The sequence below is a fragment of the Artemia sp. Qi Xiang Cuo genome, chromosome 4, assembly GCF_049724085.1.
Source record: "Artemia sp. Qi Xiang Cuo chromosome 4, ASM4972408v1, whole genome shotgun sequence".
Taxonomy (NCBI): domain Eukaryota; kingdom Metazoa; phylum Arthropoda; class Branchiopoda; order Anostraca; family Artemiidae; genus Artemia; species Artemia sp. Qi Xiang Cuo.
The window spans coordinates 73,249,993-73,267,516 of record NC_142797.1 but is presented as its reverse complement, the minus strand read 5'-3'; the positions used below and the strand labels follow the sequence as shown (position 1 = coordinate 73,267,516).

The window sequence follows — 17,524 nt, the reverse complement described above, 5'->3', positions numbered from 1 at the left end:
AGAAAGAGTCTAACTTTAGCTTAAAGAGCGAGACATTGAGGAGGGGACATCCCCTTTCATATACGGAATAATTTCTGCTCGTTTTCAGTTTTAATGTCGCTCCTTACTTTCAATTAAAAAAAAATGTATTTTTAAATTATGTTTTTTAACATTTTTTAATTAATGCAGGTTTTGATTTTGGTTCACCGTACATGTAATGAAAACAAACTTTGCATATTAATTTTACTTTTAATTGTTTAAATGGCTTTCTCGAAAGTTGTTTAATTTTATATACGAACGTTTTTATAAGTAGTAAATACACGTAACTTGCGAATTAACTTACTTAACGAACTTCTATATTCATATATATATATTAAATACGTATATTAGGGGGTTTGCCCCCTAGTCAATAACTCACTCTTACGCTAAAGTTTGAAATGTGTTCTAATTCTTTAAAACTAACCTCTTAATCACAAAGGCCGTTAATTAGAATAAATAGCTCTTATGAAAGTACTAAAAATTCTTTGGCTTAAAGAGCGATGTATTGACAAGGGGGCGAACCTAATCATATTCTTTATAATTTCTGTTCGTTTTAAGTTTTGATTGTGCTCCTTACTTTCAGTTGAAAAACTTGTTGTTTTTTATATTTAATTTCTGATCGTTTTTTTTAATGATGCTGGGAACAGTGGCGTCGTTTGGGGATGGCAAGGGGGGCAGTTGTCCCCCAAAAAATGTGGAAAAAATCTTTTATATCGCCCCTTGACTCTCTGGATGTGGGACTTTTTTGCCCCCTCAATAAAAATATTGGACCTACGCCCCTGACTGGGAAATCCAGCGTCCCCTTCATAACAATGTCCCTTCTCCCATGAAAACTTCCTCCATTTAAAGATCTTCCAACATAACCCTCAACTCCCCCCCTCCCACTACCAGAAAAAAATCCCCGTGAAAACGTCTGTATACTTCCCAAAAACCAATATACTATATGCAAACATTGGGTAAAGTTCATAACTTTCAGCCCTCCCCCCGGGGATTTCTGGGAATTAAGTCATCCTAAAAGACAAAGTTATTATATTTTCGACCATACTGAACAAAAATGGCTATCTCAAAACTTTGATTGGGTGACTTTGGGAAAATATTGAGCGTGGGAGGGGGCCTAGTTCTCCTCCATTTTTTTGGGTCACTTGAAAGGACACTAGAACTTTTAATTTCCGTTCTAATGAGCCCTTCCACGATATTCTAGAACCACCGGATCGATGCAATTACCCCTGGAGAAAAAATGATCAAATAAACACCTATCCGGGGTCTTTCTTCTGGCAAAAAATACGAAATTCCACATTTTTGCAGACAGGACCTCGAAACCTCTACAGTAGGCTTATCTGATGCACTGAATCTGATGGTGTGTTTTTCATTAGGTTTTTATAATTTTTAGGGGGCTTTTCCCCCTTTTTTTAAAAACAGGCCAAATTTTTCAGGCGCTTAACTTTTGATGGGTAGGACTATGCTTGATGAAACATATATTTGAAATCAGCATGAAAATTTGATTCTTTTGATGTACCTGTTGGTATTAAAATTCCGTTTTTAGAGTTTCGGTTACTATTGAGCCGGGTCGCTCCTAACTTACAATTCGTTACCACGAACTGGTTGAAAGTCTTTATTGTTTTAAAAAGTTGAGCTATGCCAAAGAGTCAAACTTTAGCGTAAAGAGCGAAGCGTCAAGGAGGAATATACGAAATAATTTCTGTTCTTTTTAATGTTGCTCCTTACATTAAGCTAATAAAAAACGTTATTTTATTTGACTGTAAAAAAGTCAGAAGCTTCTCCAGTTATTCAGGTTATAATAGATTCTCTAGTTATCCAGTTATTCAATGCCCCTCCCCCTAATAGTATTTGCCAATATTTCTTGACCTAAGTCAGGTCCTAATTTTGCGAAAGGAAAATATAAAAAAAACTCTAGTTCTCATTAAAGATTATATATATGATTTTCCTATGGGAATTGAAATTTTATTTCTGAAAACTTGTTTTTGGGAATTGTTGTTTAAGATCTAATCAATCCATTAGGTTCTATTTTGGAATTTTTTTTTATTCAATGTTAAAACTTTTATAATCATATGAATATAGGCTCTGTGCTATATAAGCATCTCGGTAATTTTCTTATACTTAAAATACTCATAAAACATAGAGTGCATCTACATTCTCATTTAATGGTTTGGCTATAAGATTTATAGCCTATTAATTCTTATTAGGCCATCACCACTGCTTGTCACTATTTTAGTAATTTCAAGGATTGATTCAACACTCAATGGGATAATAAGTAAACCCACAAACCTAAATTAAATAGTCCAAGAATCAGCTCAATTAATCCAGAAGTGAAACATAGAAAAACTGCCACCTGTGGTCCGAATTTTGTAACAGCAGGATATATTGTTATAGCCAATAGAGCTACAGGGCCAATTGCCAAAGACCTTGTGCCCCCGAGAATTGCGTAAACAAAACCGCCCATAATTGAGGCATATAAGCCATACTGAAAAATAAAATTAATATTTCAGAGATAAATACAATCAAATTAGTAATTAGCACTTGAAATGTGAAAATCTTTTTTTGTTGCGTATTGACAGTTAACATTTGTTTTGGCCATCTCGATGGGCATAAAAGGAATCAGAAGCAACGCTCTAGCGTTGTCTTAGTAAAGGGTCACGTGCCACTTTTAGGCGGACACTTCTTGTCTTCAATCCATCTAAAAGTTTTCTAGGAGATTACTTCGAAGATCAAGTTGAATTAACACTATTCTAGGAATCGGTATAATGATCAAATTGAAACTTTTGGGGGATGTGTTTGCGCCAAGGGAACCTCAAGATTTTGACTACTGGAGAGGGGGCAGAGATAAATCAAAACCCATGTGTGTATACGTCTCCAGGCTATCCTAGGGATACAGAATCTTTGCCTTCGAGCTGCTTAAAAGTTTTTACGCATTAAGCCTCTGCGGCACTTAAAATCCATTCACGGTTAAGTAGCGAGGTAAATCGAAAGATACTATGTGCATCCAGGTTATCTAAATAACCAAAAAAAAAAAACGTATTGTTTTAAATAAATTTCTTGTCAGTAAAATCCAAATGAGGCTCCGGCCCTTAGAGCTCACTCCTGTTTGTGGCAATTTCCGTACCTTTTAAGTTGATTATCTGTTTCTTCGTATTCTTCGTTATATGTTACATGTGTTCATTCATAGTAATTTCTGTATTTTTGAAAATTTTCTGTTACTACTTTATTTTGTTACTTTAGGTTTTGATATAACTCTTTTATTTTCTTCTTTTTTTGCAAAAAGTTTTTAAGTTGATTAATAAAAGTGTTGGTCAGAGTTTTTATCTAAGAATGTAACAGTGCTGCCTTTTTTATGTTTTTTTTTTTTTTTTTAAGCGCGGCTCTAGATTGCTAATCTAAGACTTAACATTTATTTTTAATCTATGACAAAGTGAAAATAATAGTTAATCAAAATTATAAATTAAATAATCATATAACATTAATGTAAAAGCAATTACAAAAATCTAGTCAGTGAAGCTCGTTTATTTTAAGTAACAAAAAATAAAGAGAAGTTTAACAGCTTAATCTTTAATATGAACAAATACAACACAGTAAAATAAGCTGGCAAAGTATTACCACGGAACGTACAACTCCTAAGAGGCTAAAAAGAAAAAAAATGCGAAACACCCTTAAAATATATGCATGTATATAGTAATAATTTAATGCGTTGTACTAACCTAAACCGCGCTAAATAAGGATTTCAATTTATTGGAAACATCCGAACTGGGCTTGGTTGTTCCCTTAGCCACCTTTCAGTCACTCAAACATTTGTTTTCTCTTTTTTGGGAGAAAGAGGAAATGAGAGAATTGAGGCGTGTACAAATGAAAAAAATTGTTTATTATATGAATATTATAAGAAAATATAGTAAACTGGTAAAAAGTTCTAATGACAAAGTTGTCGAATCCTACAGATTCGCTGTTGGTACTATCATTAAAGGTGTATACTATGGAATACGCATGCCTAGTACCTTTTGCCTCCTTAGGTAGGACTGTGTTAGGATGGGTTGAGTGGGGCCTAATCCCTCTTCATATAAAGAAGGATTTTTTTTTCGTGTTTCAGCTCTTTGGTTTCATTTGAAAAAGCTTCAATCTTTTGTTTTTATTTGTAATGTATAATTGATGGGCTTCTCAATTTCAGTAACTTATTCAGGGCTTTAACTTTGTATGAATTAAATAAAAAAAACAAGTTTTTTAAACTGAAAGTAAGGAGCGACATTAAAACAAAAACGAACAGAAATTATTCCGTATATGAAAGGGGCTGTCCCCTCCTCAACGCCTCGCTCTTTACGCTAAAGTTTTTTATTGTTTTAAAAAATAAAGTTGTGAGACAGAGTCAAACTTTAGCGTAAAGAGCGAGGCGTTGAGGAGGGGACAGCCCCTTTCATATACGGAATAATTTCTGTTCGTTTTAAGTTTTAATGTCGCTCCTTACTTTCAGTTTAAAAAACTTGTTTTTCTTATTTAATTTCTGATCGTTTTTTAGTTAATGCAGCTTTTATTTGCATAAAAATTTTACTTTTCTTTTGCTAAATGGATGTCTTTACAAATTATCTTACGTAACTAACTTCTATATTCGTATATTTTTCTTCTGGCAAAAAATACAAAGTTGCAGATTTTTGCAGATATGAGCTTGAAACCTATGTAATAGGGTTTTCTGATACGCTGAATCTGACGGTGTGATTTTCATTAAAATTCTTTCACTTGTAGGGGATGTTTCCCCCTCTTTAAAAAATCGAGTAAATTTTCTCAGGCTCGTAGCCTTTGATGAGTAATACTAAACTTAATAAAATTTATATATTTAGGATCAGCATTATAAACACATTCTTTTGATACATTTATTGACATCAAAATTTCGTTTTTAAGAGTTTCGATTACTATTGAGCCGTATCGCTTGTTTTTTTATTGTTTTTTTTATATTACGTATATGTTATTACTTATATAAAGGGGTTATACCCGTAGTAAAAAACACGCTCTTTAAATTAAAATTTAAAAACAAATTTTATTAACAAAAACTAGAAAAACAAAGGACGTGTAATTAGAAGAGATATCTCTTTTTAAAGCACTGAAAAAACTGTAGCGAAAAGACCGAGGTCTTGACTTGGGGGAGAGCCCCCTCACATACGTTATAATTTCTGTTCGTTTTAAGTTCTAATATTCCTTCTTACATTTCAGTTGAAAAAACTTGTTTTTTTTTATTTAACTTCTGATCGTTTCTTAAATAATGCTTGGAAATCCGGCGCCCCCTTCATAGAAATGTCCCTGATCCCAAAGAAACATCCTCCAAGGAATTATTCTCAATAGTAAACCCCTCCTCTAGCCCCCCCCCCCAGAAAAAATCATTCCTGAAAATGGTTGTATACTTCCCAATAACCAATAAATAATGCTGGCAAGTCCGGCGCCCCCTTCATGGCACTTTCCCTTCCCCCATGACCCCTTCCGTCATTGAACGATCCTTCCATATAGCCCCCGACCCGCTCCGTCCCCCCCCTCCCCGACCAAATAGACTCTGACAAAGACTGTATGATTCCCAATAACCAATGCTATATGTTAACATTGAGTAAAGTTCATAACTTTCAGCCCTCCCCCTGAGGACTTTGGGGGATCAAGTCATCCTAAAAGACATTTTTATCATATTTTCGACCATGCTGAACAAAATGGCTATCTCAAAATTTTGATCGGGTGACTTTGGGAAAATGGGGCGAAGAGGGGGCCTAGTTGCCATCCAATTTTTTGGGTCACTTATAAAGGGCACTAGAGCTTTAATTTTCCATTCAAATGAGCCCTCCCCCTATATTTTAGGACCACTGGGTCGATACGATCACCCCTGGGTAAAAAAAAAAAAAAACAAACACACAAATAAACACGCATCCGTGATCTTTCTTCTGGCAAAAAATGGAAAATTCCACATTTTCGTAGATAGGAGCTTGACACCTCTACAGTACGGTTCTCTGATACGCTGAATATGATGGTGTGTTTTTCATTAAGGTTCTATAACTTTTAGGGGGTATTTCTCCCTTTTTTTGAAAATCAGCCAAATTTTCTCAGGCACGTAACTTTTGATGGGTAGCACTACACTTGATGAAAGTTATATATTTGAAATCAGCATTGAAATCTGATTGTTTTGATATATCTATTGGTATCAAAACCCGTTTTCTAGAGTTTCGGTTACCATTGAGCCAGGTCGCTCCTTACTTACAGTTCGTTACCACGAACTGTTTGATTTAATATACTTCTTGAATTATCCAAGATCTCAAATGTGAAGGAAAGATATTTGTGCATTCACTATGCAGGGCCATATAATTTTTTTTTTTGGGGGGGGGGGCCTACAAGTGGATTTTTCGGGGGTGGGTTGCAAAAAAATAATAATAATAAAACGCACAAAAACTTTTTTAGATTCATTTTTGTTTTATTTTTATGAGTCAGATAAACCTTTCGGAGGGGGGGATCCAAACCCCCTAACCCCTTCCCCTCCCCTGGATACGGCCTTGACGATGTGTGACTATATTTATGCGTCTTTAAAATTACACGGAACTTGTTAGCTTCCGTATGTAAAGGGGAGAGAGCCCTTTCCCAACTCTGGATACATTATAGGCTGCAACAAATTATCATGACTATTTATTGGAGGTCTGAAAATCATTCTATGGTATTGAACTCTGTGATGTCTTCAGAATCATAGCAGTAAATGGTCTGGGTGATGCATACCGTGTAATGCATAACTGTTCTGTTTTGGAGCCAAGATACTATTGAACAAAGTCTCTTGCGTAAAAAGGGATGATAGGTATAAAAGCCCTTCTAAGATATTTAACCCAGGGGCTTAATTTGCTTTGTGGCTGGGGGGTGGGTGGGGTGGAAACTGCCCATCCAGACCTCATTTTACCCACCCCCTCCAGATCTCAGTTTAATCCCTCCCCCAGCTGAAATCTAGTTTCTGGAAAAATACTTGTCAAAGCTAAAATAAGCCTACCTAATTCAAGCATCCAGAGAAACAGGTTATTTTTGTTTGGTAAATCTTTGCCCTTATGGTACTTTATGGTTCATTTTTCCTTTTTCACTGTCATTTTCACTTCATTTGGGAAAATTGGCTCCAACTTTGCCCTCCCCTCTTAGGATTTTGATGAAATTACGCCACTGATTAAAGCTATCACCATGAAAATGCCTAGAGACTCAATAACAACCACTGGATCTTAAATATATAATTAAAATTATATTATGTAATTAATTATATAATAATAATTAATCCTATGTAATTAATCCTGAAAACGACTGTAAAAAGAACAATCAGGCAGTTATGTAAATATGTAAATGAATCTTTGACATCAACGAGTGAAACTTGATATTTATGTTATTTTTCGTGTGGAGTGTAATTCAGAATACTGTTCTGTATGGCCTGTTTTATTTTTCTTATAATAAATTATTATTATTATTAATGAAGATTACATTAGAGCCAGATCTTACATAAATTATAAAACGGCATAAATAGTGAAGCTCAGCCATTTTCTAAACAAAATTAAACGGTTTATTATCAGGTACTATTTAAGCCTCGAAAATTATCTATCATTGCTATAAGCACAATTGCTAAGTGGCTAACTATTTGTCCAAATGCTTCTCACGGTAAAGCACTACAAGAAGCGACTATTTCAGGTTAGTTATTGTTAATAAGAACGGTTTTTAAAAATGAATAGCTAGTTGGTGAAATATATTCCAAAACACTTTGGCTAGTCACGCCCCTGCACAGATCTAGCATGCCATCAACATAAATCCTACAGGCGTGATGATTTACGTAGCTTTGTTTGTCCCAGACGGACGAAAATAATATTTATAGCATCAGATCATCAACAAGCATATATTCTTTTGTTCCTTTAAGTAGAACAAATATTTCCTAGGGAAAACTGCCTAAACGACGTAGACATCAAGGATTTCCGGTAAACGTCTAGGATAAACTAATGACATAGTTTTTCGACAACTACACTTTTCTATTGCTTACTGAAAGCAGAAAAACTTTATATTTAGTTACTTTTTTCTACGTTTAAAGTTTTTTTTCCGATTTTATTTTTATCTTGTGTGCAACCCAGCACAAAATCTTTTTTTAGTTAAAAGGAATGAAACAATATTTACCTGTGGTGGTAAGCCACCTACGGTTGCATACGCCAAGCTTTGAGGCACCAATGTCAATCCTACAGAGAATCCAGCAATAAGATCAGACAATAAATTGTCTAATTTGAACTGTGGAAGCCATTGTAAAATAGGAAGTCGACTGTATAGTGTCTTTTTTCGAAAAATCTTTTCTTTTTTTGCCTGTAAAAATGATTTCTTTCTTCCGACGTCTTGCGGGTTTTCCACCTTAAAAAGATATAGAGTAAAATAAGTGGAAGGGATGAAATGCATAGTAGAAACGCAATTAAACTTAGAATTGCTTGAAATGAAAATAAGATATCACTTTAAAAATAGCAGGTACAGTAGATAAATAATGACGAATTAAAAGAAGTTACGTGGAATAGGGATATAGTCCTAAAACAGTGATTGAAATAAAACATAGGCGAATATTAAGGCTGTGTATGCAACAGCCTTCTTTAGCGAAAAACGAAACCAAAGAAAAAACATACAAATTTAACTAAAAAGGAGCCAATATATAAAAATAAAAATTTGAACCAAAACAAGTATCACCACTTATAACTATTAAATTAAAAAAAAAGTTTTTTCAACTGAAAATAAGGAGCAACATTAAAAGTTAAAACGAACAGAAATTATTACGTATGTGAGGGGGTTCACTCCATAGTCAATACCTCGCTCTCTACGCTAAAGTTTGAATTTGGTTCGAATCACAAACCCCTGAATCACAAAGGCCGTTTAATTAAAATAGATAGCTCTATTCAAAGTACTAAAACAAACTTTAGCGTAAAGATCGAGGTATTGACTTGGGGGCAAACTCCCCTCATATACGTAATAATTTTTGTTCCTTTTAAGTTTTAATGTTGCTCCTTACTTTCAGTTGAAAAATCTTGTTTTTTTAATTTAATTTTTGATCGTTTTTTTAAATAATGCTCCCATTATTGCCACCACCACCCCTTTCCCAAAAGAAAAAATCCCTTATGAAAACGTTTGTATGCTTCCCAGTAACCAATACTATATGTAAAAAATTAACAAAGATAATAACTTGCAGCCCTTCCCCCGGGAACTGTGGGGGATGAAGTCATCCTCAAGGACATATTTATTATATTTTCGACTATATTGAACAAAATGGCTATCTCAAAATTTTGATCAGGTTACTTCTGGAAAAAAATTAACATGGGAGGGGGCCTAGTTGCCTTCTCTTTTTTTTGGTCACTTAAAAAGGGCACTATAACTTCTAATTTCCGTTCAAATGAGCCCTCTCACGATATTCTAGGACTACTGAATTGATTAAACCGCCCCTGGGAAAAACAACAATAAAAAAAAACAACAAATAAACACGCAACCGTGATCTTTCTTCTGGCAAAAAATACAAAATTCTACATTTTTGCAGATAGGAGCTTGAAACCTCTACAGTAGGGTTCCCTGATACGCTGAATCTGATGGTGTGATTTTCATTAACATTCTATTACTCTTAGGGGTTGTTTCTTCCTTTGTCAAAAATACGGCAAATTTTTCAGGCTCGTAACTTTTGATGCGTAATACTAAATTTGATGAAACTGGTTTATTTGAAATCAGCACAAAAACTCGATTCTTTTGATGTATCTACTGGTATCAAAATTCCGTTTTTTACAGTTTCGGTTATTATTGAGCCGGGTCGCTCCTTACTTACAGTTCGTCACCACGAACTGTTTAATAACATTGACTTCAAAGCTCACATAACTCACAGTGTTGCATTTGTTACAACAGACACATACATTATACAGTCATTACAAAATCAATTGTCAATAAAAATAATTATCTTTAAAATTCTAGAGACTAAGAATACCCAGTTAAGGCTTCATAAGTTTATGCACAATGGTGTAAAATTTCAGATCAAGTAATACAGAGGAGGATTAATTAATCCTTTTGCGTATGGGGTATTGGGAGTAGGGACTATAGCCTCAAAACGTACATTCGCTAGGCCCAAAATTCCTGAATTCTAGTGTAAGGTCCTTCTTATCCAACCTGAAAAAGGGGAGGAAGGATTTGGAGCAGGTAGGGACATCCCTTATAAATAATATTTATTCCTAGATCTTCCTTTAAAAAAACCTATAAAGGATGACCCTAGAATTTACTTTTTATACTTCAGACCTTGAAGCTCTTTTGTACGAATATTGAAATAGAATGTTAGCTATAAGGGGTTGAGTGGGGAGGGGTGGTAGTTTCCCTTGCATTTGAGATAGACCTAGATCAAACAGTTATTATCACGAAAAATCGATTAAAGAGTGGCCTATGTAAAAAGCCAGATACTGGGACATGTCGATGTCGGTGGATTTTCTTTAAGGGAGGGAAGGGCCTACATAAGCCAAATAAGGGGCTTCTTAAGCCAAGCGTCAGTTTTAGATATAAAAAATTATGATTAAAGGTTAAATCTAGAATTATAAAGCACAAAAAGCTTCAAATGGGGATAAATACATTTATTTAGACACTGAAAAAAAACAGTACAAAAGTCCAGATATTTCGATCACACATACTGTGACCGTCTTCAGTAGAAATACTAAAATAATAAAATTGAAACTAGCATGTTTAGGCGCAGCAAAATAAATAACTTTTCGGGTCATTCACAAAATAATGAACTTCCGGATTATTCACTATAATATTTTCAGAGATTTTATTGACAAAGTTCATTCAAAGTCTGGATGTAAATTTCTTTCTTTAATCTTGCCCAAATGTAAAACAAATTTCCAATGAAGGGAGCGAAGCCTTCCGTGTCTACTAATTGCAAACCAAATGTTGAATTTATAGTTGTTTACTGGGTTGGTCTTATTTACCCATATATATGACATATTTTCGACGTAACATCTTTAATTAGTTGTTGTCTTCTGAGACTACACGTCTAAAATGTTTAGTTTTTCGTCGTAGAACGGCAGTGTGGTCTAAGAAAACAACACCTAATTAAAGTTGTTACGCCGAAAATACGAAGTATAAAGCGGGTGCTTAATTATCTGATTTAGGAAAATCCTAGCTTATTTTGAAAGCAATTAAATCTAAATAAACTCTTTTCCAAAACATGGTTACATTGAAGATAAACTATCGTTCATATAAGTGGCTTAAGAGAGCGGCATGCCTCCCTTCTTGTATTTAGCATAGACCTTATGGAATTAAAAACACAAGGAACTTAAATGTTAATTAAGTTTTTTTTCAAAAAAATTAAAAAACAGCGTTAAAACTTGAGACGAACAGAAATTATCCCGTCGAGGAGATGAACTCCCAGTTCTTCAGCTCTCTTCTCTTCATGTTAAAGGGGAAAAAGGGACCCCTTTAGCATGTATAGTATATAGTAGCATAAGAACCATTCTCTTGTTTGAGCTGTTCACAGGCCAAAGTTGTCGTGTTCATGCTAAAGTAAAATTTTACTTTATTGGGGGAAACAGGGACCTTTTCCCCCAATACATCAAGAACGAATGCTCTAGTACAAGAGCAATATGACGAACATTTTTTTTCATAATGCCTCAAAAATAGAAGATTTTTTTATTCATATTCACTTCATAAAAAAAAATAAACTATTAGTTCAAATATTTTGAAAGGCAATCAGTAAATAAAACACACACAACTACCAACTGGTTGTATTTCGCGGAACTCTAAAATGCTTACTGTTTAAGAACTAACTACTTACTTACGTACTTACTTAGGTCCCGGCCATCCTCGTGGGACGTTTTGGGGCCACTCCTCTTGCTAGCTCATGCGTAAGGGTTCGGTACGTTGCTCTATCTGGTGCAATACGTGACAACTGGGCTATCTTGAAATTGTCGAAGTGGAAGTTCTCCATCCATCGTTTTCGTGGTCTGCCTCGTGGACAAAGGCTATGGAGGGATCCTTCAAGGGCGGTTTTTGGGAAGCGGCTTGGCTCCATTCGCTTGACGTGGCCAAACCAGCGCAGTTGTTGCTCCTTGATTTTACTTAGAATGGTTTCAGTGGACTGGAGCCTTTGGCGTACTTCCACATTTGTGATTCGGTCAGTGTATTTGATTCTAGCATTGTGACGGAGGCATCTCATCTCAAAAGCTAGAAGTTTTCTTTCATCTTCGGTTTTCAGAGTCCATGTTTCGCATCCATAAATAAATATGGGGATTACTAAACAGTTGAATATGCGCATTTTGAGTTTGTTGGCTAGGTGGTTGCTTTTCCAGAGGTGGGCTAGTCTTCGGAAGCTAGAGCTAGCAAGTGCAAGTCGACGTTTCACGTCAGAGCTATGGCAATTATCTGACGGGAGTAGGCTACCAAGGTACAGGAAGTAATAAGACTTTAGTTAATTAAACTTTAGTTAAACTATTAATGAGTGAACAAGCTTTGTTTAAAAAGTAAAGAACAGGGGGATATTTGAGGGAGAAGTTTTTGGTAGCTTCCTTCATGTACAGGATAATCTTTATTTCTTTTTATGTAGTGAGTGATGTTCATCGAATTTTCCATGGTAATAAACGCCATCAATAGTTCTAAATATTTTCTGCCAGATGGCAATCTTAGTTAGCTAATGTTTTCGAACAAATTTTCAAAAAAAATGGATATATAATTGAGAAAACAAGTGTCGTTCACGTGAAATTAAAGAGTGAAATTGAAATTTAAAACGAAAATTACTCAAGACAAAGAATAGACAGTGACTGTTTGATCCCATTTTTATATTTTCTTCAGATTAATTTTTATAAAAAAAAACTACCTACAAGTACTATACTATGCTTAATACATACACTACGTACAAATACTACTACTACTACTAACAACTCACCGCAGCACCAAGCCACCTGAGGTCAATACAGCTACGCACGCTCCTCCTCTAAATACAAGCACTATATGCGTCTTTTTCTTCCTTATTTTATATTTAAACTATGATTTCATGCCCATAAACTCTAAATGGCTGACACAAACAATACCAGGCCAATAAATAACCTTCAAGATAGAACGTTTGTTATGAAACAATTGTTGCGCAATTTAAAAATAGATTTATCTTGAGGGTTCTTTATTGACCTCTGTTTGTATCAGCCAAATAGGAATTACGGGAAGGAAATCACACTTCAAATACAAGAAAAGGAAGAAAAATACACATATAGTGCTTGTATTTGTATGCATAGTATTTGTATATATCATAGCATGTCCTTGTAGAAAGTATTTTATTATAAACAACATTCTGAAGACAACATGAAAATAGGATCAGACAGTCCCTGGTAACAAATCAAACAGTTCGTGGTAACGAACTGTAAGTAAGGAGCGACCCGGCTCAATGGTAACCGAAACTCTAGAAAACGGGTTTTTGATACCAATAGATACATCAAAAGAATCAGATTTCAATGCTGATTTCAAATATATAAGTTTCATCAGGTTTAGTCCTACCCATCAAAAATTACGTGCCTGAGAAAATTTGGCTGATTTCCAAAAAAGGAGGAAAGACCCCCTAAAAGCTATAGAACCTTAACGAAAATCACACCATCATATTCAGCGTATCAGGGAACCCTATTGCAGAGGTTTCAAGCTCCTATCTACAAAAATGTGGAACTTTGCATTTTTTGCCAGAAGAAAGATCACGGATGCGTGTTTATTTTTTTTTTTTTTTTTCCCAGGGATGATCGTATCGACCCAGGGGTCCTAAATTATCGTGGGAGGGCTCATTGGAATTGAAATTTAAAGTTCTAGTGCCCTTTATAATTGACCAAAAAAATGGAGGGCAACTAGGCCCCCTCCCACGCTCATTTTTTCCCCAAATTCACCCGATCAAAATTTTGAGATAGCCATTTTGTTCAGCATGGTCGAAAATATGATAACTATGTCTTTTAGGATGACTTCATCCCCCGAAGTCCCCGAGGGGAGGGCTAAAAGTTATGAACTTTACCCAATGTTAACATATAGTATTAGTTATTGGGAAGTATACAGAAGTTTTCAGGAGGGTTTTTTTCTGGTAGTGGGGGGGTGGGGGTGGGTCGGGGGTCATGTTGGAGGATCTTTCCATGAAGTAAGTATTCATGGGGGAAGGGAAATTGCCATGAAGGGGGCGCCGGACTTGCCAGCATTATTTATTGGTTATTGGGAAGTATACAGACATTTTCAGGAAGGATTTTTTCTGGAGGGTGGGGCTGGAGGAGGGGGTTAATCGGGAGAATTTTTCCGTAGAGGATGTTTCTTTGGGGTAAGGGAAATTTCTATGAAGGGGGTGCCGGATTTCCAAGCATTATTTAAAAAACGACCAGAAATTAAATAAAAAAAAAAAGTTTTTTTCAACTGAAAATAAGACGCAACATTAGAACTTAAAACAAACAGAAATTATAACGTATATGAGGGGGTTCTCCCCCAAGTCAATACCTCGCTCTTTACGCTACAGTTTTTTTTTAGTGCTTCCAAAACAGCTATCTATTGTAATTAAACGACCCTTGTGATTCAGGGGTTTGTGAATTAATTTTTTTTTAATTTTTAACGTAAAGAGCGTGGTATTGACTTAGGGGAGAACCCCCTCATATACGTAATAACATATACATAATAAAAAAAAACAATAAAAAAACAAGTGATACGGCTCAATAGTAATCTAAACTTTTAAAAACGGAATTTTGATGCCAATAAATGTATCAAAAGAATGGGTTTATAATGCTGATTCTAAATATATAAATTTTATTAAGTTTAGTATTACTCATCAAAGGCTACGAGCCTGAGAAAATTTACCCGATTTTTTTAAGAGCGGGGAAATATCCCCTACAAGTGAAAGAATTTTAATAAAAATCACACCGTCAGATTCAGCGTATCAGAAAACCCTATTACATAGGTTTCAAGCTCATATCTGCAAAAATCTGCAACTTTGTATTTTTTGCCAGAAGAAAAATATACGAATATAGAAGTTAATTACGTAAGTTAATTTGTAAATTACGTCATAACCAAATTTAGAGACATCCATTTAGCAAAAGAAAAGTAAAATTTTTATGCAAATTTTGTTTACTTATTCATTATAGTCACCCAAAATAAAAGCTGCATTAACTAAAAAAACTATCAGAAATTAAATAAAAAAACAAGTTTTTTAAATTGAAATTAAGGAGCGACATTCAAACTTAAAACGAACAGAAATTGTTCCGTATATGAAAGGGGCTGTCCCCTCCTCCACGCCTCACTCTTTACGCTAAAGTTTGACTCTGTCTCACAACTTTATTTTTTTTTTAAATAAAAAATTTTAGCGTAAAGAGCGAAGCGTTGAGGAGGGGACAGCCCCTTTCATATACGGAATAATTTCTGTTCGTTTTAAGTTTTAATGTCGCTCCTTACTTTCAGTTTAAAAAACTTGTTTTTTTTTATTTAATTGTAAGTAAAAACTGACCTGGTCTAATAGTACCGGAGACTACTAAAAGGAGTTTTAATGACAGTACATGTATATACATACATATATATATATATATATATATATATATATATATATATATATATATATATATATATATATATATATATATATATAGAATCCCCTTTTTAAGGTGATTCCAAATAAATGAAACTCAACAAATTCTACAAATCATAGAATCTATTGAAAAGTCTTCAAGCTCCCATCCACATAAATGTGGAATTTTGCATGTTTTTAGAAACAAGATCATGGATAGGCCTACGTGTCTTTTTTCCCACGGGTGATTGTATTGAACTAATTGTAATAGAATATCGAGAGAGAGATCATTCGAACGGAATTCAGAAGTTTTAGTGTCCTTTTTAAGAGATCAAAAAGATTTAGAGATAAAAAAGATTTTGGAAAAGAAGGTAAAAAAACATTAAAACTTAAATCAAACAGAAATTATTCCCGTATATGAGGGGGTTACATCCTTTCTTTACGCTAAAAATTGACTTTTCTTTCAATTCTCTATGAATGACTGCTCAGACGTAATGACTGTTGAATTGGAATAAGCAAATTAAGTGTAAAGTACGGAGGGTTGAGGAAGTGGGTAGGCCCCCTTATACCCATAATAATTTCTGAATTTCATTGTTGTTCTTTATTTTCTTTTTTAAAACTTTTACTTAAAATTTTACTTAATTAATCCTTATAAAGAAAAATTACGGACAAATAATTTTAAGTAATGAGGTTTAGTGTATTAGTTTATGTTTTATTTCTTTTATGCTTTCAAATTAACATTAATCTCTTTGAAAAGCATGAGATTAAAATGTACAATGTTAACTAAACGCTCTCGAAATAATAGTATAAGAATCATTATCTTGTTCGAGCTGTTCACAGGCCAAAGTTATCAGGTCTAGTTTCTATTTTTTGTAGATTTCAATGACGATCACTTGACTGGTCCTTAGATTTGTACGCTAATAACCTAATTCCCTAAACTTATTTCCTTATTTCCTGGACCGTAAACAAAGTCAGCTGTCGTGTAGCACAATGATGTATCCACATAAATTAGTCTATAGATTGCTTTTAAAATCAAATTATTTTATCTAGCTAAATGTTAAGAAATTTGTCATATTAAAGGATATTAAACAAGGCTGTTTAAGAGCGCTTATTTTAAAGAGCTTTTCAGGTATCCTTAAATACTGATAAATAGAAGAAAAAAAAATTAAATGAAAATAAAGATCAATAATAAAAGTTAAAACAGTCAAAACAATTCTATTTCTATATATTTGGGCACTGTCATACCCCTGAACTTCCTGCTCTTTGTGCTCATACTTAAGGAGCGTTTAACTAAATGTTGTCAACATTCCGCTAGAAATATTAGTACGAATTTGTTACTAGCCTTTACGGTAAGATACGAATTTTCACAGGAATTGAAGCATCGATTTTCGTATGTTGAATTTTAATGGAACCTTAATATTGACCAGTTTCCTATTTTGGTGTGTTTGCACTTTTTATAAAATTTTGTAAATATCCTAAGGCTCTTCACTTTTAATGGAAAGTCTCAATCTTAATGAATTTTACATATTTGTAACCACCAAAAATCAACTTTCTTATGCATACATTATTACAAAAATTCTTCCTTTTTTATAGTTACTCTCTAATTACAGTTCATTGCCACGAATTTATTATTTGTCTTATTTATTTTATTATTTTATTATTGCCACGAATATTAAGTTTGATAACTTAATAAGAAAAGAACTATAAGCTTACCTCAAACGAATTCATTGTCACCAGACGGACAGACACTGGATTCATTGTGAAAAAATACGAATGTTCGCAATAAAATAAATAACAAATAAATTCTAGTTTATATTCAGTATGTGATACGACCATTGCTTAATTTTGCTTTACTACAGGCATTAAATAATAAATATTTTGTGTCGATATTCTGAACCTCGTTAAAATTAACGGCCGACTCACGTTTTGATTTCTAATCACGAAAAATTAAAAGAAAAAATAAAAATATATGCAATC

General features: G+C 34.1%; 1 protein-coding gene across 2 annotated transcripts in view; it reads right to left on the bottom strand.

Annotated features, from left to right (window-relative positions):
- Positions 1–17,308, bottom strand: part of LOC148953420 (sodium-independent sulfate anion transporter-like) — a 64,949-nt gene extending 47,641 nt beyond the window's left edge. The window contains exons 1-3 of one of the 2 annotated variants that reach the window (XM_089087662.1): positions 17,261–17,308; positions 8,170–8,394; positions 2,305–2,500 (exon numbers count right to left, since the gene is read on the bottom strand). In XM_089087662.1, coding sequence (XP_088943788.1) covers positions 2,305–2,500; positions 8,170–8,394; positions 17,261–17,305 — 466 coding nt within the window. In that variant the 5' untranslated portion in view covers positions 17,306–17,308. Of the gene's footprint in view, positions 1–2,304; positions 2,501–8,169; positions 8,395–12,928; positions 13,039–17,260 lie in introns of those variants that run through there. The other variant, XM_089087661.1, reaches the window with a different exon arrangement.
- Between the last annotated feature and the right edge of the window lie 216 nt (positions 17,309–17,524).